The sequence below is a fragment of the Harpegnathos saltator genome, unplaced genomic scaffold, assembly GCF_003227715.2.
Source record: "Harpegnathos saltator strain DR-91 unplaced genomic scaffold, Hsal_v8.6 scaffold758, whole genome shotgun sequence".
In the NCBI taxonomy this organism is placed as follows: domain Eukaryota; kingdom Metazoa; phylum Arthropoda; class Insecta; order Hymenoptera; family Formicidae; genus Harpegnathos; species Harpegnathos saltator.
This window is the reverse complement of record NW_020230602.1, coordinates 296,012-321,736: the sequence shown is the minus strand read 5'-3', so window position 1 is coordinate 321,736 and position 25,725 is coordinate 296,012. Positions and strand designations below refer to the sequence as shown.

Genomic DNA, 25,725 nt, shown 5'->3' with positions numbered 1-25,725 from the left:
TCGACACGATATAAAACCGAGAGCGTCGTGGGAAAAAATGCAGTTGGGGCTGAAAGACGCGCGATAAACAGGTGTGGCTTGCGTGCAGCTTCTAAGCGTCGATACATCTTGTCGCATTTTATGCAACCAGTCGCTCAAAGTGCATCATTGCGTTGCGTGATTCAGCCAAGAGAAAGCTAGGAAATACTGGTACGCGTTCGCTGTTTTTATTTGCGACTCGAATAAAGAGTGAGATGGCGACGGCGGCTGGCTGCGGTGGCTCATTAACCTTGTCGGATCGGCGTGGCTTCTCATGTATCCGCCGCAAGATAAATATCCATTAATAGGGCAGAGCGAATAGTTTTTGGTGTGCAGGAGCACTCGAGTCCTTCGGCTCGCGTTTCCCCCGTCGCGACGCCACACCGCTGCAATTGCACGAATAATCGCGTTTGAATATTAATTGTATTAACTCCTGGTTAATTAGTTGAATAACGATCTCCCGACAAAACTTTCTTCCCCTTCTTCGATAATCGTTAGCCAGCGGTAATCGTTATCCCGGCACCTATTCGGGGTGCCCGACGAATTTCTATCCGTCGCTCGTTAGCCGTCGATCGCGCGAAACAGGCGCGCGAGCGAGCGAACAGGACATCGCTCGATATTCTTTCCCCGTCGCCGACAGGAATTTTCCCGAGCGATTCCCGCAGGAATGCGGATCGTCGTTAACGAAGACACGCTCCTTTTCTCGCCTTACGAGCCACGTTCTCGTCCTTTATGGGGCTTTGCATACCGGGAGAAATCTCACCGATGATCTAGTAACGACGGCAACGCGGCAATTATAGCCGACGCTACTATGCCATACGGGATGTCTCGAAAAGGCGTGCGCCACTCGTCGCAGGATTCTATTCGCGAAGGAATTCGAAGCGGTTCGCCTCTCTGTCTGCTCGAGCAAAAAAATCCGTCCTCTCTCTCTCTCTCTCTCTCTCTCTCTCTCTCTCTCTCTCTCTCTCTCTCTCTGTTTCTGTAATTTCAAAGTTCAATGAGGCGCAGTCATCGTTACCAAAATCGAAGAATTTGAGATGTCGAGTCTTTGTAGATTCTCTTGTACTCGAAGTACGAAAGTTTAAACAGGCATTTGAAGTTTCACGTGAAATATCACCGAAAATACGTAATTCCCCAATTGCGAGAATAATGCACTTGTTGCAAAACTTTCAATCGCGCAAACAGAAAAAAGGGCAAGGAGAGAGAGAGAGAGAGAGAGAGAGAGAGAGAGAGACAGACAGATAGACCTTTGTACAATAGTATCGACCGAGAGACTTGGAGCCGACATTTCAGTCTCGACTTTGAACGAGTCAACCTTTAGACGACGAGGATGACGATGACGGGGCGGAGGTCGTGCGAGTTTTACGGCATGCGAGCACGAGTTCGTGCGATCTTAGCGGCGATCGAGGTAGGCAGGCGAATAAAATGTCGCGAATTCGCTGGGAATTTGGTCGAGCTAACAGGAGGGAAACGCCGCGCCGGGGCGTATCGATAGCCAACAGGCGAATGCCAAAAACGTCACAAATAAAATGTCACAGACACACGATAGTGTGTTGCAAGCGAGATTGGCCGATCGGCGGCGGCGGCGGCGGCGGCGACGGTGGCGGGGAGGGGGAGGGATGGGGAAAGAGCAATTCGATTTACGTAACTGGCATTTTGATGGCATGCAAGAAATACGCTCTTCGTAGCTGTCACGATTACCGTTGAGAAATTTAATTAAACCGGAATTATGCGTGAGATCCATCGATCCCGGACTGACTCATAAATTACAGCACGCCTTTCCTGACGTCGCATGCGGGGAAAATGATCAACTTTAAATTAATTGCGTCGAGCGTGACACCGCTTTTGCGTGCAAGCCTCCGTGAAACTCGTCGAGCTCGCCCGCGCCGAGACACGCATGGTTTCAAAGTGTCGAGAGGCATTCGGAAGTCGCTGTTCTAAATTTGAAGGGACGCTCAACAAAGCACCGCGAATCTCATTTTTTCCCGAGAGCACGATGGCAAATGAAATAATGCGCGTTTATGTTTGCGCGAGGCGAGTACACGCGAAAACCAAAGACCGTAGGCCGAGATTCGCGACGCGAAGGAACATCGCGCCTATCCTATCCGGTAGCCGCGCTCGTCGTCTTAATGGAGTTCATAAAGATTAGAGCGAAGTCCGCTGCAGGGCTGGTGAAACCACTCTCCCGAGAACGAGTTTTCGCCGCTTTAGATACATCCAGAGAGCGTCGTTCCAACGCGAATATTGCGCATCGATAAGTTTATCTGGAAGCATCAGCCGGCAATCCCTCGCAGCAAGAGGTGTTCTCGCGCGACTGACGCGAGACTGGTCCGAGAAAAGCCACTTCCGTTCCGATCGAGGCGCGAGGAGTCCCGGTCTCTCGTCGCGCGCGCGAACGCTCCATTTTCCTCACCTTTACATTTCTCTGCCTTTGATCTCGCAAACACGTCGATTCTCTCTCGTTTCATTGCGGAACTCTCTCGGCGTGTGTGTGTGTGTGTGTGTGTGTGTATGGGGAGACGCCTTCCGATGCCGGAAGCTCTCCATCACCGATATCTCGAGACCACCGAAAATCTTTGTATCCACGACCACGCTCGATTCGGCCGCACAATGTCCGTTCATGCTCCTGGAGAGATTTGTCATCCTCGAGCGCGATACGTTTGTATTACTTTTACGGCCCATTATCCGCTCCGGGCGCGATTGACGTGGGTTGTCCCCGGACGCGCAGTAAATATCACGTCTGGTCCCCCTTGGATTAAGAAAGAGCGCGGGACACGGAAACCAACGGCCGCGAGGCTCGTAAAGCAACGGATCGCCTCGTTCGTATAAAATAAAAGGAAACGCGTCAGATTAACGGCCGCGAGAGCATGCACGTCGCATGACTGCGACCGTCTAATCGCGCTCTCCCACGTGCTCTTCGTGCCACCTCCCTCCGACGCTGCGCGAGGATCATGTGTTTTATCCCGTGAATTTAATTGTCTCCATAAATATCGGAGTCCTTCTGCCCCCCCCCCACCCCCACCCCACCCCCAACCCCACGCAGAGGCACGCTCCCCGCATTGGAGATGGCGGGAATCCTCGTCCCCGTCTTCTCGTTCCTCTCGCCCTCTCTCGCGTTCGGACACTCCGAATTCCTCGTCCGGCATCCTTTGTGCCGATTGCGATGCATAATGCATTTCCGCGGCCGGCGTATTCATCACCGACACTCTCGAGACTCGAAAGAAAGAAGTCGGAGCGTTAAACGCCCGACAGAAGTCTGCGTTATTTCGGCCGTTCCGAAGGGGGGATATAAACCGCGAGGTCCGCAAATGGCATTCGCGAATCCTAGGTGGATCCTTCGATTCCCAGGGGAGAACGAACGACCGCTGCGCGAAAACAGCGATTTTCGCAGCTGCGCGGAGTATTTCTTTTCGGACGTTGTTTTCTCATACTGTGCTACACGCGGGACCCGCCCCGCGCGATGTCTCGCTCGACTATTTATATCAATGATGGAAATTATCCGGACGCCTTGTGCAGATTTTCTCTAGACGTGGGATAATTGCGGTACGCGGAAGAGGGGAGCGGGAGTACAGCGGGCGTCGAGAATTCATACCGAAAGACACGAGAGCCGGCACGAAGCTCTTATTAATCCTGCCATCGTAAATATCCTGCGGCGCCCGGCCGCTTCATCCTGGCGAAATTCCAGTGACTGTGCTTCCTCTCGTAAACGTCCGGTCTTTATGTCGCCGTTCAATCACCTCTCTCTCTCTCTCTCTCTCTCTCTCTTCTCCAGCGTCTGGTGTTTGCCAAACCCGCGGCATCCGTCGTCGGTCCGCGGCACGTTCCGCGCCATCGTGCATTTAATTCGAGCCTTGGACGATTCCATTGACTTCCACGGCGCAATGTCCGCCGCGGAATAAATCTGCGTACGCCCGCTGGCATCCGGTCCGCGTTTCCGCCGCCTGGCCGATCGATGTTTCAACACGTGATTCGGCGCGCGTTCCGCGACATAAACCACTCGGGCTGAATCACGCGGGTTGACGATCCGCCGACTGACGGACGTATTCCGGATCTGCCATCTCGTCTTCCGCCACGGGCTACGAAATTAGAAAAGTTCCAACTCTCCGAATTCTGCGGGGGACCGAAGAGTCCTCCCGACAGTTTCCGTGACACTCAGACTCGGGGCGGAGTCAAGGAGGAGAAGAAAAAGGAAAGAAACACGCGCGACAGCTTCTTTGTTCCCTCGAAGTTTCAAGTGTCCAAAGTCCTCTTGGGAAGGACACACTGAAGATCGTCTCGTTGTTCGCTTCTGTTGCAGGGAGGTGTGCGTGGACGAGGGCCAACAACTGTCGCTGGCGCACGGATGTCAGTTTTACGAGGTGAGCGCCGCGGAGAGTCCCGCGGGAGCTGCTTTGGCCTTCCAGGCGCTCCTGCGGGAGGCGAGATCGGTGCAGCTGCTGCGAGCGTTGCCGATCCGCAGGAAGCTGGGCGTGCACTCGGTCTCGAGGGTCCTCGGCACAATCTTCGGCAAGAACACCACGAAAGATCGCAAGAAGAGGCCGTCGTTGAGTATATGACGCCTCCTAGGCGCCCTTCTCCTCGGAGGACGAGACGAGCCGGGCAGAAGGGCCGACATCGTCGTCCTCAGCAGCAACGTTTACTCGAGTCGCTGACGAGGTCCTCGACTGGTACGAGTCGCCGCCGCCGCCGCCGCCGCCACTTGGCGGTCTGGTATGAATCTCCCTTCGATCTTGCGCCTTCCCGAGCTCCGAAGAGAATGATCGCGCGATCGGACGACGACGCTCTTGGCGATCTCGGAGGCGATCTTTCGTATGAGAACGAGGTCCTTCGCGAATTGCGTCTCGCCGGAAGGAAGAGCGCGCTCGATATGAGGGTGATCGAGCTTCCACGGCCCCGCGCAGTGTTCAGGATTCAGGAAGTTATCCACGTGGATCCAAGACTGATTTTTTCCGGCGTCGTGATCGCGCGAGCGGTTCGAGAGCGTGCGAGGATCCCGAAAGTGCAACCCGAAAAGATCCACAGGACATCCGAAGGTCTTCCGGGATCCTGGAGATATCCAGGCTGCGAGGAGGTCGTTCCGCTCGTCCGGAGGGCGAGATCACTCCCCCACCATCCCCACCCCCTGAAGAGAAGAACTGCTGCGAGTGCTCGCGCGTGCGATCCTGTTTCTCAGCGCGGCGTTGACGTGTCCTCGCGCGAGCAAGAAGAGCGAGTCAACGCCTCCTGACTGCTCAGCGACCGCTTCGTTTTATTTCCCTTGGAATATATCGCGGTGACATCTCTCTCGCAGTGATCACGAGTGACCGGCGAAGTTGTTCCTGAACATGGCGTTAGTCCTTAAGACGATCGACGGAGAACGATTCTTCCGGTCGCGCCTCGCAACCGGTTCCGCGAGTGCAAATTTTATAATTTGGTACGCATAACACTCACTTGCAACACTCACTCGGTGTTTAAGTTATTACGTCGCTAACTCTAAACAGTATAAGCCGTCTCGCTCGTCGTTCTCGCTGTATTTACGAACGTTCCGCGCATTTTATAAGAGATATTCACGCACGCAATAAGTTGATAAGCCCGATGAAAGCGTCAACCCGCGTGGCTGCTCAGCTGCGCGGAAGGTTATCGCGAAATTATTCTCCGCAGTTTGCACTTTTTCTTTCATACTCTTCATCTTCCGCGAAATTCTCTCCTCTCGCCCGAGCGAAACGCGTTACACTGTTTAGGGTTGGTCTAATTTCTATCTTCCTTTTTTTTTTCTTTCGATGCTCCCGAATGAAACCCGTGAGTCTTTCAAATTCCGATGCTCCCAAGTGGAGAGAAGATCGCAATTCGATTCGATTCGATTCGATTTCCTGCCTACCGCCTTGGCTGTCTCTCGAGAGGCGTTCGCGAGCGGCTCACCGAGAGCGGTCGCGACGCCTTCGTCGTCGGGCGTGATTGGATTCGATGACTTAAATGTTCCTAAAGAAAGTAGCCTAAGTGTAAATAGCGCACACGTTCGCTTATCACACTTCGCGGAGGGATTCTTCGCGGAGGCTCGAATAATCGTTAAGATTTGCATACGAGAGAAGAGAAATAATATGAGTGCGATCGCCGGAACGTCGAGCCCGTCATTAGAGGGGTCATTGTTGTCGAATCATCGGATGGTGAAGAAGAGAACGATGTCAAGTGTCGAGTTATTTTCCGAAAGTTTCCCGCCAATTTCTTCTTGCCGTTTCTTCTTTTTTTTTTTTTTCTTATCGCGCTTTCATAGCTTTCATAGCTTTCATGTCGAATCCGTAAATTCACGGGGTAAATAGAAGCGATTTTTGTTGTCGACGGGTCGACAAGTATCGGCGATCGTTCGTATGGCTGCCATGTTACGTTCGTCGGTGACAACAGACCGATTAACGCGCGTCTCGTCCATTACTTACCGTAAAAAGTCGGACGTTTGCCTTTTCGCTAAGTTCTACAATCGCGCGTCGACGTTTTGTAAGTCGTCCTCCTTTTTCTACAACCAGCATCTACGATCGACTTTAAGGTTCGCGTAGTTCGTAAAAACGCTTTCAGTGTCTTCCGAACGACGTAAAGCGACGTAAGCTCGTCACGCGACGTGCTCTTTTCCGCTGGAAACCGCCGTGGTTAAAATTCACAACGACGGATAAAAAACACACGGCTCTACACACGTCGGTCGGTCGGTCGGTTTTAATGAGCACGAGTGAATTGCGCGACGCTTTTTTAGCACGTCGATTCCCAGCGGAAAAAGACCGCGAGCGCGCGTGGGTCGAGCTTTCAAAAGTTGTTGCCTGCCTCGAAAACGAGGCGGGACACTCTCAGCAGCGCAAACAGTGCGTATATCTCTCTTCTCGCGATACATTCCACTTGAAAATTAGCGTCTAATGTGTGTGAGTGCGTAATTCGATTCCAGGCAGATCGTCGCTGTATTCGAAGTGCTAGTCACTTGTTATCGAGAGGAGATAATAATAAAGGAGCGTCTTTTGTTAAGTCGAATCTTCAAGTTGAATCTCCGCCTGCGTCCACCCGCTTCCACCCGCCCGACGTGAGTCATCGACGGTGGTCTGCGCCAGTCATCGGCTGGGGGTAAGTCGTCTCACCGCTTATCAGGCAAATTTGATAAATACTTTGATAAATAATTATGCAAACACTGTCTGTATCTCGAAACAGTATTCTCCCTCTCTCTTTATGTTGCCGAAAACAATCGCAAGGTCGCGCGCTCTCGATAGTCGCAACACATATCTCTACAGGAAAATAGAGCCAAGAGATTAAATAGCTAAAATACAATATTAAAATATTAATTTCATAATATTTAATATTGATATTTAATATTAATATTATTATATAAATAGCACATTTTTGCTAAAGATTAACAGATAAGGGAGTTGGAGTCGTACTGGATAACTTTAGTCAGTTAAGGTGAGTTGTCATGTACTCGTTGTGACAGAGATGACAGAGAATGTATGAAAGGGAGCGTTCGAGATATTTTTTGAGCGTCTAGTCAAGATAGTCTATAGTCTAGTCTATACACGCGTTCGAAGTGGCGAATCCCTGTTTCGAATACAGTGCGCACCTTTTGTTACATTTTCGGGCGTCTGGCAACTTGGACGCCGGCTAGACCTCGAAATTAGCCTGTCATCGTCGACCTATCAGCCAACTACAGCGCCAACAGCATGTGTGAGACCTCGAGGGACGTCACGGTCGTTGGTTTGGCGAAAAATCGGCCAGATTCCCAGATCTCGCAGATTTAGCAGGTCTCGTTAAGCGAAGTCGTCGCGCGATTCGGCCGAATAACTAGCGATTCGGGCCAAGGTTTCGGGTGTAACACGTGCTCGTCTCTCCCCTCTATCATTCGCTCACATATACACACATTCTCTCTCTCTCTCTCTCTTTCTCTCTCTCTCTCTCTCTCTCTCTCTCTCTCTCTCTCTCCCCCCCTCTCCTTCTTTCCCTCGGGGGTCGCGGTACAGAAATAAAATACCGCTCCCCGGACCCCGATATATGCATTCCCTCGCGATGACGGCACGATCGGCCGCGCGTCCGCGGAAGAATGCAAAAAAAGGGCGACGCCGCGAGAGCGCGCGCGCGCACCGAGGAGCGGCGCGGAGAGTTCGATAGCTCGGATTGCGGAGAATAGAGGAACGCCGCGCGAAAATCTCCGACGGCAAAAGTCCCCCCCAGCGGGACTCCGGCGATCCCGATGCGGCTAATGATCGGCAAGCCGAGCGCGAAGGGCCGCGCGCTCGATTAATAACGGCGAAATATCAAGACCCACCGAGCTGCGTCCGGGACCGGGAAATTTAATAGTCATCGCTGATCTTCCTCCCGCCCCCCCCCCCCGCGCCCTGGGGAACCTACCTTCGACGACCTTTGAACCGTCCATATATCATAGCCTGGCTAGACGACAGGCTCGTGCGCGACTCGCACTCTTTCGCGCATGGTGGCGCACGGCGGCGAACGACATTACGAGGCGACAGGTACAAGGGTTGAAAAGTAAGGGTCGGGTTTAAGATTTCCGAGCGGACGGCGCTCGTCGTTTCTAACGAAGAAGAAGTCGCGCTAGAGAATTCCCCGTAGGCTGTTCCTCTCATATTACCTCGTCCTTTGCATCCGAGCCCGTCCTCCCGCCGAACACCCTCCTGCCTGCGCGCCCCCCCCCTGAATAGCGCGCCTCCCCGTCCCCCTCTCCGTCCCCCTCGCCCACGTCGACCGCCGTTCCGCGAAGACAAACGATCCGGCTGCGCGGGTAAAACGATGCCCGGTCGTCGATTTATCGCCACGACGACGTCGCGACGCGTGGGGACTGTGTCGCTCGAGGACTATATTGGTTCGCCCCGCGAGCCCGGATAATTCCAATTTGCGTATCTCACCTGGGAAATCGAAACTTTAAACCGAATCTAGAAACTCTCTCTGCGAGAAAGCGGCCGAGAGGGGGCAGGAAGGTGCGACATGCACAACACGTACGCCGTTGCGTTTATCAGGTTCGATCCCAGAAACTGCTGTGTTTTCATCGCGACCCCGATATTTTTATTCGCCTCTGCACGGGGCGGCTGCTCCTCGCGAATTCAACGGCGAGCTGCACGAAAATTCGCACGAACCGCTCCCGAGATTCACGCGATTCCGCGAGACGACTGTCGGCGCTTTCGCCGCGCCGCGCCTGGTGCGGCCTGGAGCGTGCGTCAATTCCGCGCGACTTAGCTCGCGTTGCTCGCTTTGCGTCCGCGCGAAGCCGAGCCCGGCTTATCGAAATTGCTCGAATGTCCCACGTGTCAATATTCTTAACGAGCCCGGCTCGATAATTTCGATATTAATTGGCGGCAGATAAAGGCGCGTGCATTATAGGGAAGTACCGAATTAAAGTCGGACTCAAAGTCGCGATTAAAAGTCAACGCGACGCGACACGACGCGACGCGACGCGACGCAAGACAAGGCGAGGCGAAGCGAGGCGCAGCAAGACACGCCGCGCGGCAAGGTGCGCGCGCGGGTGGCGTTGCTCGCTAACGAGTGCAATTTAATCCGGCGCGGCGCGCGCGATATCGCCTCGATAACGATATCCCGCGCTTATCTCGCGCCACGCTGGAGAACTGCCGATAGCCGCGGCACGACGGCACGACCCGTTAATTTTTCGCGAGACGCGACTTTTCATCGCAGCCTTAATCAGCAAGCGGCCTCGCGCTCGCTCCGGACGTTGCTTCGCTCGCTCGCTCGCTTTCGTCCCGCTCGGTTCCCACTTAATTAATGGCGCCATTCGACAATTAGAAATTCAGATTCATCCGAGCATGCGAGCTCGTTCGCTCGCTCGCTCGCTCGCTCGCGCCCGAGGCCCGACAATGACCACCTGCCGATCGCGATCCCGGAGGCCGACTTTCGACAGGGACGATAACAGGGAGCGGGCCCCTGACTCGAGATGAGGGGGGCAGGCGGTGGCGAAGGGGCCAACGGGGGGACGGAAAAGAGAAACAGGAGAGAGAATCGCGGTTCGCTATCGGCAAAAGGCGAAAGCGACGGTTTCCATCGGTGTTATCCGACTCGGCGGTGAAAACGATGCTTAGCCACGTTGCGCGCTCGCCCTCTCCCCGTTCTCCCCGACCCCCCGCGTCCTCTCTCGTGGGCTCCGTGTCGTCGGGAATAAATCCGCTCTATGGATGCTGCGCTCGCGAGCTCCGGCGCAGACATCCGGCTCTTGTTTCGCCGGGCCGGCGCGGCCGCGGCGATACGCTCGCGAACATCCCGGCAAGATAAAGTTGCTTTCGCCGAATGATATCGGCGTTAAGTTGGTCGAGCTCGAGCTCGAGCTCCAGCTCCTTTTCCGTTAGGCCGGACGATCGTCGTGGCGGATCAGGCGGATATCGCGCGGACCTGCCGCCGCAGTCGGACGTTGCATGCATAATGTGAAAACGTACGTAACGCGAGAATTAGATGACCATACTTAACGGTGGTAAATGTCGCCAGTCTCCCTTACGTAAGTCCTCAGCTCGGCAACCCTTTACGTAAGTGCATCTTTGCAAAGTATCCGGCGGAGGATTTTTCCCTCGGCGGCCGAGCTTTCCTCCCCAGCGGCGGAATCATCCCCCGCGGAGCCTTCGCGTCGCGTTCTTGAGCGAAAAGAAAGTAGCGAAAGCTCGCGGAAGTGCGAGCGTCGATCTCTCGCCGGTGAGTCCCGTTCGCGCGGGAAGTCCACTCGTCACGTGAGCGGATATTTTCGCTCGGGATATTTTACGAGATGTATTTTTTATTGAATTTCACTTTTCTTCCGCGCGCCGTGCGACCGTGTTTCGCCGCGGGGCGAACAAGCACCGGAGGATCTCCTCGCGAAGGAGATTAATTGACGAGAAATGAAGCAAGGACGAGCGGCCGAATTACGACGTGGTGACGCGTGCTTATCGGGATCACGCCCCGATTACATCGGACTGCCTGTCCGATTTAACGCCGCGCCGTGGCGTATCCGCGGTGGGCGCGATATTGCGTGGAGAGAGAGAGAGAGAGAGAGGGAGGGGGAGGCGCGGGAAGAAACGGTATTCCGTGTGCGGCCGGCCGGCGCGCGGCGTGTTGCACGTGCAACGTACGTACGCGTCGGCGATGCTCGCGTCGTGACTGCCAAGGTCGTAGGTCGGCTCGCTGCACCTTGCACCTCCGCCTTCGAAGGCAGGAACCAGCCGCGGCGTGTCTGGCCTCGGGGCGAGAGTTGAAATTTAATACACGCGCGCATAGCTCACCGTATCCGCCGGGCCCTCGATTGGGGCCCTGCCTGCCTGCCTGCCTGCCTGTTTGTTGCCTGCCTGCCTGCCTGCCTGCATGCCTGCCTGCTTGCCTGCCTACCTGCCTGGCCTAGGCTAGCCCTTCGTAGATTATCCCTCAGAAGGGATCCGAGAGAAAGAGAGGCCACCGTGGAAGGTCACGAGGTTTGCGCTCGCGGGCTTGGACGATCCGCCTCTCGGAGGTTTAACCCTCGCGCGTTCGTTGCATGCTGTGTCACAGCTACTTTCAAACATTTTACACCGTGACGCTGACAGGTGTCGGGGCATGCGTGTTGGACGCGTATCGCACCGAGATACCGAGGCTTTGCAGGATTTCGCAATTCTCCTGTTGGAACGAGCGAGGTCCGCGCAGTTGACGCGCACTTCTTGTCGAGATTATCTTCCTCCGCGATTTTTACACGACTTTTGCTGCTCTCATCCGACGGTTCGTCCGACTATCCGGTCCCCGTGGTCCGATTGCTCAGTGATTGTGCAAAATCGCGGACACAATGTCAGTGACTTTACTTTCGCCGTCGTCGTCGCTTCGCTCGCAGCGCACTCGCAGTCTCGTTATCCCGCTATCTTTCTTCGCGAACGGCGCGACGGTCGCCGCCGCCGTCGCTAATTCACGCCACTCGAAGGCATCGGACGGTAATCTCCTGGTGTATAGCGCAAATAGGATCTCGGCTACATAATATAAATAGATATTCCTCCCGGCGCGCGCGACGCGGGTATCGTTTCGCGTATGCCGTCGGTCGCGCGACAAACGCGAAACGCCCGAGAAATCCGAGATAAACGTTCGCGCGCGCGCGCGCGCGCGCGAGAGAGCGAACAGCGGCCGCTAATAAAACGGCCGGCGACGCGGGCAGATAAATATTGCGCTAAATCAACGGGCGGAAACGAGAGAGGTACGAATATTTCTAATTAACGCGGTAGTTACCACATCTCGGCGCAGGCACAGGCGCTCGCGATAAACGCGATAAGTATTCCCGGCGATATGTCGCAATAAACGCGCGCCGCTTTAATCGCCGCCCTGGAATTCTTCCTCTCTCTCTCGTGCGCGCGTGCGCTCGCGATCGGTGGTGATCCCGCACGACGAATAATTAACGCCACGTCGTGAGCGTCCTCCTTCGCCGATGCATCCTTCTGCGCGGCTGATTATCTCCTCGCGCGTAGGCTCTTCCTTCCCCCCCTCTCTCTCTCTCTCTCTCTCGCCGATTTTCTCCGAGCGATGCGCGAAGACGAGCGAAATTTGGGGTTGAAGTACCCTCGAAGAAGCGGGGAAATAAATCGGGGGTTTATCGAGACTTCTGCGAAACTCGATTAACGAAGGATCTTCTACATTCGATATTATCACGATCGCGAAAAGCAGAGGGAAAAATAAAATGAAAAAAATATGGAGAAAATGTGGAAAGTCTTCTTTCGTAAACAATACATTGGACAAATGTTGCTGTGAACAGGACATTTTTCAAACAGAAATATCCCGATCAAACAGAAATATCAATCGAATTTTATAAAAAAGATTCTTGTCTTTAATCCACAGACTCGCATTATTTTTCAGAGATATGACAAATGCGAAATGTTATTTTATAAAATTCGGTTACATCCCTCCTCTCAAATTCTATGATCTCTCTGTCTCTCTCTCTCTCTCTCTTTCTCGAAAAATTGGAGCATTCGCGAATTTTCTCGCGGCCGCCAGTTGGAGATCCTTCAAATAACGTCCGATCGACGTCGAGTTCGTCGCCCTGTAGGAAGCGAATTGCAGGCAACCGCGGCGGTATTTCATCGCATTACACCCGGTAATTGGCTGGTTTGTTTGTTTACGGCTCAGAGATTACGTTAACATCCCCGAGCCCGCCGCTTCCCGGCGCGCTGCCGCGTGTGTGCTTTCACCTAAACTCCACCTCGGCCGTCCGCGCAAACTCGCTCGCCAAAGTTCAGCGCGCGCGCGCGGCCGTTCCAATCGCGCGTGGCGCGGCTTTTATCAGATGCCTGGCCGAGCGATCTGAAAGATCAAACGACGTCTGATTGTCGGGTAATTGGCCGCCATTGTTTGTTCATGGCTGAGGGAGTACGCTACGAGATTCCTCATCGAAGATGATTGGCGTGCTTTCACCTAACTCCGCCAACTGCTCATTGTCTTAAACGTTTTGCGCTTGCTTACATGTACAGGCCTTTACCGTCGATCGATCTATATATGCGCGAGAGCGACTCGAAGCGAGCGCGATTATCTCGAGAGAATATCAGCAGCCGCGCGAGAGAGACTGAAAAATTCCAAATATAATAATATCGGGACGTATATAGCAGAGCTCTCTCTCCCTCTCTCCTTCTCTCCCTCTCTCTCTCTCTCTCTCTCTCCCTCCCTCTCTCTCTCTCTCTCTCTCTCTCGGGTACAATCGCGGCTACATGCGCGCTCTCGGATGGAATAAAAGAATACAACGAGCGCAATAAGAGGAGAGGAAAACCTAACGTAACGTAAGTTACAGCTCACAACTGTGGGGTTTCTTCCTTTTTTATACCTCTGGATTGTTAATCATTGAATTATCATATCCATTATCGTGTCCCGGGGCTGCGTAACCCTGATTGCAAATTGTAACTCGCAACTCAATGCTCGGACTGTTGCAATTTGCAAGCAACTGAATATACGACCCGATGAGAGGAACGGAACGCGCGCGGCCGCGCGAGCAGCGGCCTCTTCGAGTTCATCGCGGAGCGCCGCGTCGTTGCGGCGCGGCGCGGCGCGGCGGCAAGTAAGCAATTGGCCGCGCGTAAAAACTCACCTCCTCCACTCGATATTCGCGTGTCACCGCGGGCGAGTCCGCGGGGAGATCGGTCTGTCCGGTGAAATCCAGCGCGCTGGAGGACCGGCGGCGATATCGAGCGCTTTTTAGTATACATACGCGCCGGGCCCGTGTTTCTCGGGAAAACGCGATTATCGCGATCGTGGCTTCTGGGCCAGTGATAATTAGAAGTGATTATCTTACGGTCCGGCGTGGACTTTCTACGACGCGAACAATGGACACCGATAAATACCGCCGGCCACCGTCGAACGCGCGCAGCCGGCAGCCGGCACCTCACCTCGGCAGCGGGCTAAAAGGAGACTGAAATTACGGCGCTCGAGATAAGCGACGACGGCGACGAGGACGAGGAGCACCTCCAGCCCCGGCGGTCGTTTCTACCCCGATAACAGATTTATCGCGTAAATTACTATACTCTCGGCCGAACTAATCACCGTCGTCCAGTTAACCATCTGATCCACTTCGGCTCGGCGTTACGAGCGTGTGCAACTCGACGTACATCGAGCACGTTGGGAGAATCGAGCCGCGACCTCGACGGGGAATATAATTTTTCTCGCGTATTTTTGCGCACTATAGGTCTCGAGAGAGAGAGAGAGAGAGAGAGAGAGAGAGAGAGAGAGAGAGAGAGAGAGAGAGAGAGAGAGAGAGAGAGAGAGAGACTCGGAAAGCCGCACCGGAACGTAGAAGCGTGAATATTGCAAAATTCGAGGACTCTTGAAAGTGGCGTGCAAAAGGCCCGAGCGAAGAGAGAATTATCGCGTTCGCCTTCGCGATTCTCTGACGAGAACGATTTTTCGCTCCTCAATGCGTTGAAAACGGCCGGCACCTTTGATCCCTGAGACATTTCAATTCAGAGCACCGGGTCTTTGCGTTTTTTCCCCCGCGTCAGCCATAAAGCAACTGCGCAGCGAACCGAGAACTTAGAAATTCCCAATGGCGCCAGTTATCCCAGCATATCAATTATCGCGAAATAATTACAATGAAGGCCGTTTTGCCGCGAGTACTGACGGCACGAGCGAGCGAGCGAGCGAGCGAGCGATGATGACGTAACGATTTAATCGCCCGGCGGAAAAAGGCGCTAACCTAATTCTCGAATCCACCGTCATGAAAAGCGCCGCGCGTGTTGTTTACGAGTCGCCGACGCCGACGCCGACGCCGACGCGCGCGCGCGTTTTTTCATCCGAGACCCGAGACGCGGCGCGTTTAAAAGGCGCTTACGACGAGCGACACGCGCACGTCGCCGTTCTGTCGTTTATTATTGACAGGCGGTCGCGCGTCGAAAGTGCGAATTCCTCGTAACACCTTGCGGCCAGGACGGAATGGAGCGAGGCGGAATTATAATTGCGGCGAAATGCAAATCGTTCGCGTGGCAAACGGACGGGAGAAGGCAAGTTGCGAGCGCCGCAATTAGGCGCGCGTTTACGACCGGCCGGCGCGTTTATCGCGAACGAATAAAATCGCATCATTAGAGAGACCGGCGCGAGCGCGATCTCGCGAGATCGCGCTCGGTTATTACGTTTTATGCGAAACGCTTTTCCAAGCGGCGCGGCGGCACGCTCGAGTTGCGTTCACGAAGTCGCCGACCAAGACGAAATTAGGTGACGATCCGCTCGAGAATCGCGCGAGCAGTCTGCGTCGCGATCGACGAATCTGCGAGGCGAACGACAACGCGACGATTTGAAGATTATGAGGAAAAGGCGATCTGACAACAAATTGTGAGATCTTGTCTGGTGAGTCTGATTGGTTTCGGTGTCACTCCGCGGAATCGTTGAAACGCTTCTGCGGATTATTCGTAACATCCGTTTTCTTCTCTTGTTTCTTACATTTCCGTGTCGCGGGAGGGGTAGGGCGGAAGGCGCAATTCGAAATCAATCGAGGCCGGTTAATTGCGCAATTTACGAAATCAACGACGCCGCGCACGGCGCGTAGGCGTCGGTAATCCGAAAGCACGACTCGCCTTTCGCGATAACTCGCGGGATTATCGCCTTTAATTGGAACGTCGTCGAAAAAGTCGTCCGTTTAATTTTACTTCTGTCGCGCGCGGGCGAGCGAGCGAGCGAGCGAGCGACCTGCTTTTCTAATCCTATAAATTTCTTACTTACGCGCGCACGCACGCACACACGCACGCACGCACGCACGCACGCACGCACGCACGCACGCACGCACGCACGCACGCACGCACGCACGCACGCACGCACGCATGCACGCATGCATGCACGCCTTTACGGCAATCCCGACTCGGAAAAACGACCGCATGCGCGCTGCACAAAGTATCGGTGAGATATAACGCCCGGATTTGTGAATCGGGACGCGGCTTGCGAGAGAGAGAGAGAGAGAGAGAGAGAGAGAGAGGCACTACCCTCTTATTAAAGAAGAAAAAAGAACACACATATACAATCGCGTAAGAAACCCGAATGTAATTCTCGCCGGATACCTCGCCTCTCGCGGCTCTTTCGTTGCATTTTATCGTTTGGTCGTTTTTATCGTTTTATTCCCCCGCATCCCCGGTGATAATTTTTTCTTCGCTTCGTCGCGTCGCGTATGAATCCGTAACGGCAGTCTCTCGGCGATCAGATCGGCGTTAATCAGTGAAAAAAGGATCGCTCGCGATGCCGGCCGGAAATATCGCCCACGGATATTAACCGAGAATTAAGTTTTATGGCGGGCCTAGAGTGATGTCGGAATGATGGAGGACGATGACGGTACCGTTTCCATTGTGGCATCGACGCGTGCTTTTATTGCGGTCCCCGGCGAACGGTATTAATTATGAGTCCCGAGCGAGATACGCACGTCGGATCGTCGGCGCGGATGACGATACGGGCGCGCTCGATCCAATACTTTTGAGACTCGTTTTGAGACTCGTTTTGGACCGCGAGAGGAAGCTGCTCTCGTCTCGCTGCCAGGTCGCGTTTGACGTCTAAGAATGCGAACGGTCCGAGTTCGCGACGCGGCAGCGCTCTCTCTCTCTCTCTCTCTCTCTCTCTCTCTCTCTCTCTCTCTCTCGATGCACTCGCTTACGCAACAGGTGTCGATATTCTCGAGCAGAAACGTCTTTGCGTCATTGAGAGTTCTCGCGTTAATTGCAACATGTGTGTTTTAGGAGGGCAACTTTCTTCCACGAGGATTACATTTTTTCTGTCGTGTAAATCTTGAAGGGAAAATTCGATTGACGAAGCTCGCGCGCGCGGCGATAGGGATAGTGTCGAAAGAGAAAAATTCGTCGAGATCTCGGTATCTCGTGAAAATCTCAGTCTCGCTGATTTCGCTGATTCAGTTTTCGCTGATTATTTCTTTAAACGTCACTTCTCGTCGCTCGCAAATTTATCGAGACAGATATCAGCTCAAAGCAAAAAAAAAGAAAGAAAAGAAAGGAAAAGAAAACGAAACGGAGGAGGAGGAGGAGGAGGAGGAGGAGGAGCCACGGTGAAATGTGCTCGTGAAGTAAAATAGATAGGAAACTGAGTAAATTACGAAACAGGCGGAACACGCGCGTATACGCGCGGAGGGAAATCAAAGTGAACGATATTAATGCACGTTCGTATAATGCGAGGGAGAAACTGGCACCGGAGCGACTCGCATGAGCGGACACGCAGAAAGGTTTTCGGCGCCGCCCTTTCGCCGATGCCGATCTTATTGTCCCGGGCATCGGTGCGGTGGCGGTTTCTACCCCGCGGCCGCAGCGCGTTAATACGATTTCCGCATATTGTCTCTCGGCGCGTCCGTTATCGCACGCGCGCACGAGAGAGCGAGCGAGCGAGCAAACTCGCCGCTTTTATACGAGATCGCCATGGGATCGCGATTATATTGTTACCGCGGTACGCTCACATACGCTCCAGCGGACGACTATCCATTATATCCACCGGATAAAATAGAGATGTATTGTCCTTATAAGCGCGGCAAGTTGTACGCGCTTGGCCGGCGCAGCGCTGTTTATCGTCGCCGGGCCCATTAAACAGCCTTTGTTCCATTTTTAGGATCGAGCGTAAAAGTCCTTTAGAAGATACACTAAAAATGTATAATGCGTAGAGGGTACTGAGAGATAAGCTCGAGGCAGCTGGTGATGTTTGAACTACTACACCTAAGTCAAATTTCGATTGATTTATCATTACATCGGAAGTTCGGGGCTTTCGTTTCGCCTCTCGCCTCTTCAGAGTTAAATCAGAATGTAAGACATCGCACAGATTGATGGATCGAAAATTTCAATTTTAAATAATTTTGGAGCCACGAAAAAACGCGCGCGCGCGCGAAGCCCCACGCTTCTCTCGATGTCCTTCCTCTTTCTCTGCATGATGATCTAAAATGTGGTATTAGACATGAATGTTACTAGGACTGCAGTCGTGTAGAGGCCCCCTTTGAACATCAATAGGAACATTCGCTTCCTCATAGGAGACCCTTACAATAGCTGAATCATTCCGTTAGATAATTAGCTCTGCTAAACGATGACACGTTTCCTACATCGCGCGGTGCACTGGGACGGAAATAATGTAGCTCCACGGAGGAGAACGGCGATAGTGGTTCTCCAACTTGATCCTAACGGTGCCCGATCCGTTTAAATAGATCCGCCTAAACTTGTCGATCTATACGAGTACACCGGTCGGAATCTCTCTCGCTTGTACATTAACCCTGCAAATATCATCCAACTTGAAAAAACCAAAGGAGAACCTCCAGATATAGCATTATATCTTTGCACATAATTGCCTCTATTGTCTACTTTCATACTGTAAATTCTCATCGCTGTCGTCTTCCTTCTCCATGTCGTAATACTTACAGAAAAACGTGCTCCACGATTCTTTCATATTCAGTTATCTCAATAGTTTGCCTGTTTTTGATCTTTTCTTTATAATAAATTATAATAAGTGACATATAGTAACATTACGTAATCTATTAGGCTGCAGGTGTATATAACACACGTACGATAAGCAAATATCAAATAATTGATACGGAAAGGATAAAATAGAATTAATAGCTAAATATAATAACAAACTTTCGTTTCCTCTGTCTTATCACATTTTTATTGCCACTGAAATTTTCGGTAAGATTTAGAGATTCGTCAGGGGTGGAGAAAAAGAATAGTAAGAACCAAAGATAATAGAAATTTCGACATTGATTACCTGCGCGATAAACAAAATGAAAAGAAAGCATTGACAAGGGTCAACAAGGTGCAAGATATAAATCAAGGAGTATCTAATTAGTAGCATAAATCAGCTCTTGCGAGACTTAGAGTGGACTTTATGCGTCGACTCGGGTGTGTAAACCGCGTGCGACGCCCCTGGCAACTTGCCGCCTGCTGCGAATATCCCCAATAATTTGAAAGCGTTGACTGTTGTCCTTCGATTTGTGACTAGCCGACAACAACAAAGGTTAACGAGAGGTGATTTTTTCTTTTGGCCCACTGCTCTCGTACTCTCGCGAGTCGCGTGCGTTACCGTAACCGTAAAAAGAAAACGATAGAAAGTTTTTCTTGCGTCAAAGTAGGGCGTAGAAAAATGTAGCGTTACATCTGAAGACGCACGGATTTTTCGAGCTCGACGGGACTTGTAGGCAGGTATTTATTAACGTAGGATGAAAATTTCGACTCGAATATATCTTGACCTTGAAGTCGAAAAGAAAAAAGACAAACGAGCGACGGAAAACGCGGCTCTTATTATCGTTGCTCCATCCTCGTATCCGCCGTATCATTTTCCACGCGTTAAATTGCGCTCGTCCTCCTCCAACCTCCGCCCGCAACCCGCAACCCGCAACCCGCCCCCGCCTGTCTCTAGTTCCGCTGTGCAATCGGAAATTTAATTTTATCGACGTCATATCTATTGCAAATGATTCGATCACGTGGCGTCTTATAATGCGAGTATCCTCTCCGGCCCCGCCACGAGCGTACCTCCTCGACTGTAAACCAGTTTTCGGAGCGGTTAATGGAGCCTTGTGTCGCTCACCCCGCTGTCCTTTTCGCTGAATACCGCGGCGGACAATCCGTTACTAATTAGTATCAGTCGGCCGGCCAATTAGTCGCGACGGATTCGTCACGAGTAGAGCCGCACTCAGAGGAAGTGTATTCACTCCGCCGTCTCTCGCCGTTCGCCGACACGCGTAGCTCGCGGGAAATCCTTTATTCGCGATTCCTTCAACGTTACAAAGAAACCACGTCTGAACTTTACCCGCTCCGGCTCTCTCTCTCTCTCTCTCTCTCTCTATCTCCCTCTCCTTCCCTGGGCGTCATCGTCGGTGGGAAAAAATCGGCTTCACTTTGCATCGCCGAGGGAGAGATTCTTGCGCAGCAGTTGGAACATCCTGTGTACACGCGCAAGAATAAGCTACCCAGCTTTTCTTCTGCCACATCTTTTTTTGTCTAAAGCCTCCTCGAGAGAGTGAACATCGGTCGTCTCGTCTCGTCTCGTCGCGTCGCGTCGCGTCGCGTCGCGTCACGTCGCGTCGCGTCGCGTCTCGTCACCTCTCGTCGTCTCGTAATAAGCAGCGATAGTGCACGCGTGAACGCATGTCGATGGCGGGTATATGCAAGCGGTGAGTGACCCAGAAACACATTATCGCGATACACACGTTGTGCTCGGCGACCCACTCACGTTACACGCCCGGCAATCCGGAACGATGCGCTCGCTCGCTCGCTCGCTCGCCATTATCATCGACACCCGGCTCGGACATGGTCGTCACCGTCAGCATCATCATTGCCGCCACCGCTGTCGTTTCGCTTCAAGTCCTCTATGTCATCACCTATAATTAACGTTATATCATACGGCCTACTTTTAACCCTCTAATATGGACGCAGCAGCGCCTGCTCCGTCGGCGGTTGGTGAGCGTGTAATCCACCGGCGCGTCCGAGGAGAAATCTTGAGCGCGCGCGCGCGCGCGCGAGGAGTAATTAAACGCGCGCTGGGAATCTCCGTCGTTACCTCGTAGAGCCCCGCGATCGCGCGCGCGACGTATACGAGATCCCGGCCGGCGTCTCACATCGTCGATGTGTGCGCGAGAGGAGAAAACGCGCGAGATACCGCGGGGAAAATGTGATATTTCAAATGCTCCTCGCGCGCCGATTCGTAAATCACGCGAGCCGGCGCGGCGCGGCGCGGCGCGGCGGCCGAGACGCGGCGCGGCCCGGGAGAGAAGCGAATCAATCTCAGCTGCTTGAAGAGATGGACGGTGTGTACGTTGAGGGGCCGAAATAAAGAGATATGAAGAAGAAGCCGTAGAAATTCGTGCCCGATAGCGCTCGGCGATCCGGAGTCTATCATTCGCGACGATTGTCCGCGTTAATGGCGCATTGTGCGCCTGAGAGTCCGCCGCGCTTTCGAGAATATCGCCGAGCGCGCGATAACTCCGTATAGCGACTTTTCCCGCGGCCGCACGAAAGAGAGAGAAAAAGAGAAAAAACAAATGAAAGAGCGAGCGAGAGAGCGAGAGAGAGATCGCGCATCTTCTCTCTCTCTCTCTCTCTCTCTATCAGTACTCTAACGGTAAAACAACCGAGCGTTGCATTTGCGTACGCGCGAGGCCCTCGCCGCGGCTAACGGAGTTAATTAAAATCGTTAAGGATGCCTCGTCCCTTACAAGGACTGCCCGGTGCGGCGAATAATTGCTGTGTTCGGCGAGCGTCCTCCTCCCGCGCCGGTTTTACCGGCCTGCTACGTACATGGCGGCGAAAAATGCGCCCCTCCACGATGAGCGCGAGCTTCAGGATCCGGGCGGGAGGAGGAGGAGGAGGAGGAGGAGGGGGAGGAGGAGGAGAGAGTCCTGCCGTTGTCCTCCTCGTCATATCCGGATTACACGATTTTTGCTATCGCATCGACGTATTGGCGGAAGATCGCGCGCGCGGAAATTCCAACGTCGACACGTCGAGTTCTATTAGACAGACTCGCGTCGGACGTGCACTCCCGGCGACGACGCATAATAATACGTAGACTCGACGAGTTATCGAGATATCGCGATTACACGAGAGAATGAGGCGCGCCGGTCGAGGTGAAAGAAGAAGCCTTGAGCGTCGCTGATGATAAGCCAAGGTGACACTCGTTGCAGCTGAACCAGGGACCATCAATCTTCCCCCGGCGCGAAACGTCGCCGTTGTCGAAACGGAAACGCGGTGTCGACAGATTTATGCGGCGATAATTATCGCGACCGTTATCTCCCCAATCGTTTGAATTCCATATAGCGTGCCGCGGTGGTAATTCACCGCGTCGAGCCTCTTTCTACGCTCGCTCGATCGACCACGAAGAATCCTCCTTTAATATCGTCGCACAGCGACTCTCGCGTTCTGCCTGGATTTTTGTGAAATTCCTCCGTTTTGTCGCGCGCGATTTTTGCGCAACTCTCTCTCTCTCTCTCTCTCTCTCTCTCTCTCTCGTATTTCTCACGAGAAACGTTGCGCCGTGACACTCGCGGGTGCGACGATACGCGTATCGGTGCCCCGATGCGCGACCGGTCCTCTTTTTAGCGTGTACGAATAATATTTCGCGTCCGATTTAGTCTAGCCGCGTCTATTTCCGACGATCGTGGCCTCGAAATAGATTGTCGCTCCTACGCTGACGTTGGTTGCGTTTAAACAAATAACTCGGTAAATCCGGCCGATCCGGCGACGATTATAATATCGGCCGCTCTATATCGAGCGCGATGTTGCGTCCCGGCGAACCTGCCGAAAATAATTGCGCGCCGCAGAAATAATTGCCCCCCCCGTCGTCGCGGCGCTTCGCGGAAGAGCACCGCAAGCCAAGCACATAAATTCGATCTATTTCGACACCGGTTTATATTATTCCGTTAGATAGAAAATTACACGCCGCGCGTGCAACGTGCGCCGCGATTGCTCGCATCTAACCATAATCTGCGCCTTGATTCTTGCAACATATCGACTATTGGCCGCTAGTCAGTCACCAGGCTTTTGAACGCAACCAACATGATTGAAAAGAACGTCATCGGTTACCAACCTAAAAGCGCGCGCCGACAGCCTTCCTTGAGCTAGTTATTGAAACATGAAACAAGAATAACGAGATCGATGAGGAGTCGATTGAGGCAGAAGAATCCATCCTTCTCCATCGTTTCGTCTCGCGACACCTGCTTCGTTCTATTCTTCGTTCTATTCTCGCGGTATTCTCGCGTAAGATACGCAGAACCGTCGTGGCTTATCACTCACGCCTTGCTTGACGCCTATCTTGCGTCAGCTTGGGTTCGCGGCTCCGCCGCGAAGAAGGAGATCGCTCGATCGCCGGACAATCGAGCGCAGAGTTTCTAGATTTGCGATTTGATACCGACTTATTAATAACCGCGCGCTCGCGCGGCAATTTTTCCGCGGCGGCATTCACTTTCACTCCGACTTTAAAAAGCAGGAAGTAGACGAAAGAAGAGGCTCGCGACCGGTTTCGCCTTCGGTCCTCGCAGCGGCAGCCGCCGTCGCCGTCGCCGAGGCCGAAGGATCTCCGCATGCTGCCGGCATTGTAATAGATGCTCATATAAGGCTCTGTCAGGAAGTGGGCCATCCTCTCATTCATCCCGCCCTCGTGCCTCTATTTACCTTTTAGCCGGCCTGTAAAGGCGATTACTCCTTGACGTGCGCGCGCTTCAAGAACGGTGGCGCTTGGCCCTGTGACATCGTCAATCTGTGATGCGTCATTCTTTCCTTTCCTCTTCCCGTCCGTTTTTTCCTTTCCTCTTTGGATGTCACCTGCGAACGATGCTGACGGCGACGCCACCCGGAAGCCACTCCGCTGACTTACGCAATACTCGAGCGCTCCTTCTTCTCGCGACAAAAGGCAGCCGGTGAGAGTAAAAACTCGCGTTTGGTAATCGGTTAGTCGGTCGGTCGGTCGGCCAACGAACAAAAAACAATCGTTCCGAAATGGCGAGATAATCCGCGCGCTCTCGTGTCTTCGCGAATCGCGACGACCTCTCTTCACCGGTCGTTCACGCTTTTTCCTCTTTATTATTCCTCTCTAATTCGTCGCTCGTAGTCGCCGGTAATCGTAAAGTATCCGAGCTCGAAAACATCTTCTGATAGTGTTTGCGTTCTCGAAGCAACTCCGCTCCTTCGTCCAGCGCCGTGAGGTATAAGATCCACTTCGCGACGAGCACAACAGCCAGCCAGCCAGCCTCGAACAGGCCGGCCGACGAGCCTCGTAGGCTGGCTGCTTCCCCATAAAAGAGAGAAAGAAAAGTGTCGCACGGTAGCAATTAGCGGACACGTAAGTTGTGGGTGGAAGGGGCAGCGGCTCGCCGTCGAGACCGGCGGCAGTTGGCCGGAAGAAAAGGATACTATTGAGGATCTAGAGCCTGAGAGGAGAAGGAGGAAAGAAAGGGTCCACGAGGCCGGAAGAATTTAGTCGTGGTCTCTCGCTCTTTCTCTCTTTCTCCCTCCTTCTCTGTTTTTCTCTTTCTCTCTCACTCATTTCTTCTCTCTCTCTCTCTCTCTCTCTCTCTCTCTCTCTCTCTCTCGACGCGGTTGCTTGCTTTAACGTTCCTCGTGTGCATTCGCGTCCGCCTGCCCACGCGAGGCGACCGCCCCTTTAACATCGCCGGTATTCGCCTGATTTATGAATGCCCCGGCTATATTTAACAGCGTGTTCGCCATTGAAGACATGCCTTAGGCAGAGCGCGCGAGGCGAGCCCGGCGAGCGGAGAGAAGAAGAGAAGAGAAGAGAAAAGAAGAGCGGAGGAGAGAGAGAGAGAGAGAGAGAGAGAAGAGGAGACGAGGGAAGAGGTGAGGCGATGTCGCTCGCTGGCTAGAACGAGAGAAAGAGACACTGAGAGATAGAGAGAAAGAGAGAGAGGGAGGGAGGGAGGGAGGGGGAGAGAGAGAGAGAGAGAGAAAGGGAAAGAGAGGCTGAGACAGGTACGACGGCGAGCACGTAATCCCTGTAATGCAGGAACCTACGCCGTCCAGACTGCATTCAGGATGCACCGGGAAATGTCTCGCGCGGAATAGTCGCGAACGGGGAAGATGGGGGGCTCGTCGTCGAAATGGGTGTTACTAGGTTCTTACTAGGATGTTTAAGGTTTTCCGCTCGAGCGATTCCGGATCCTGGAATCCGTGGGTCCCGGCGTGGAGCGTCGCGAGGGACCGTCGAGGGAAAAGCGAAGCCGCAGGCTTTATCAAGCGTGTACGCTTGGGTTTCGGAATACTCGTCGTCGACTCGGGAAAATTAGGAGCTGGATTTCGCGAGATAACAAGGGGGGAGGAAGGGAGTTTTTATACACATTTCGAAAGCTCTTGTACGGAGAGCGGTCTCTCTGAGAATCTCAGACGAGAGCTCCGCGCGCGGCGCGGCGTTGCCAGGATGCGAAAGTGAAAAGTAAGGAATACGAGACGATTATTGTTCTCCTCGCGGAACGGTCGTTAGGTGCTCCTCATGTGAGGAACAATAAGCGCCTGTAATCGCGATTTGTCGCGGTCAGGCGCGAATACGAGCTTACGGGGATGCCCCGCTATCGAATTTCGGCGGGCAGCGAGCGGCTCACGGGACCGATGAGGCCGGGAATACTTGAGATTCCGAGAGATCGATTTACACGCCTCCGCGCGGTATTATCGTAATCTGCATTTCGCTGATCTAATCCCAGTAATATCTCGGAGCCGCGGCAATTTGCATACATTAAATCGATCGAGACAAGGATCGCGCTCGGGCGCGGGTCGGTGTTATCCTGGATTATCGGCCGGTGCTATCAGGTATCCTATTAAGTATGATTTCAGCAGA

General features: G+C 53.3%; 1 protein-coding gene across 2 annotated transcripts in view; it reads left to right on the top strand.

Moving 5' to 3' along the window:
* LOC105185066 (ras-related and estrogen-regulated growth inhibitor) overlaps positions 1–25,725 on the top strand; it is a 104,120-nt gene that overhangs the window by 30,361 nt on the left and 48,034 nt on the right. Inside the window, exon 5 of one of the 2 annotated variants that reach the window (XR_003114061.1) lies at positions 4,316–7,095. Coding sequence is in view for 1 of the 2 variants with exons in the window: in XM_011144299.2 (XP_011142601.1) it covers positions 4,316–4,574 (259 nt within the window). In the remaining variant the exon portion in view is untranslated. Of the gene's footprint in view, positions 1–4,315; positions 7,239–25,725 lie in introns of those variants that run through there. The other variant, XM_011144299.2, reaches the window with a different exon arrangement.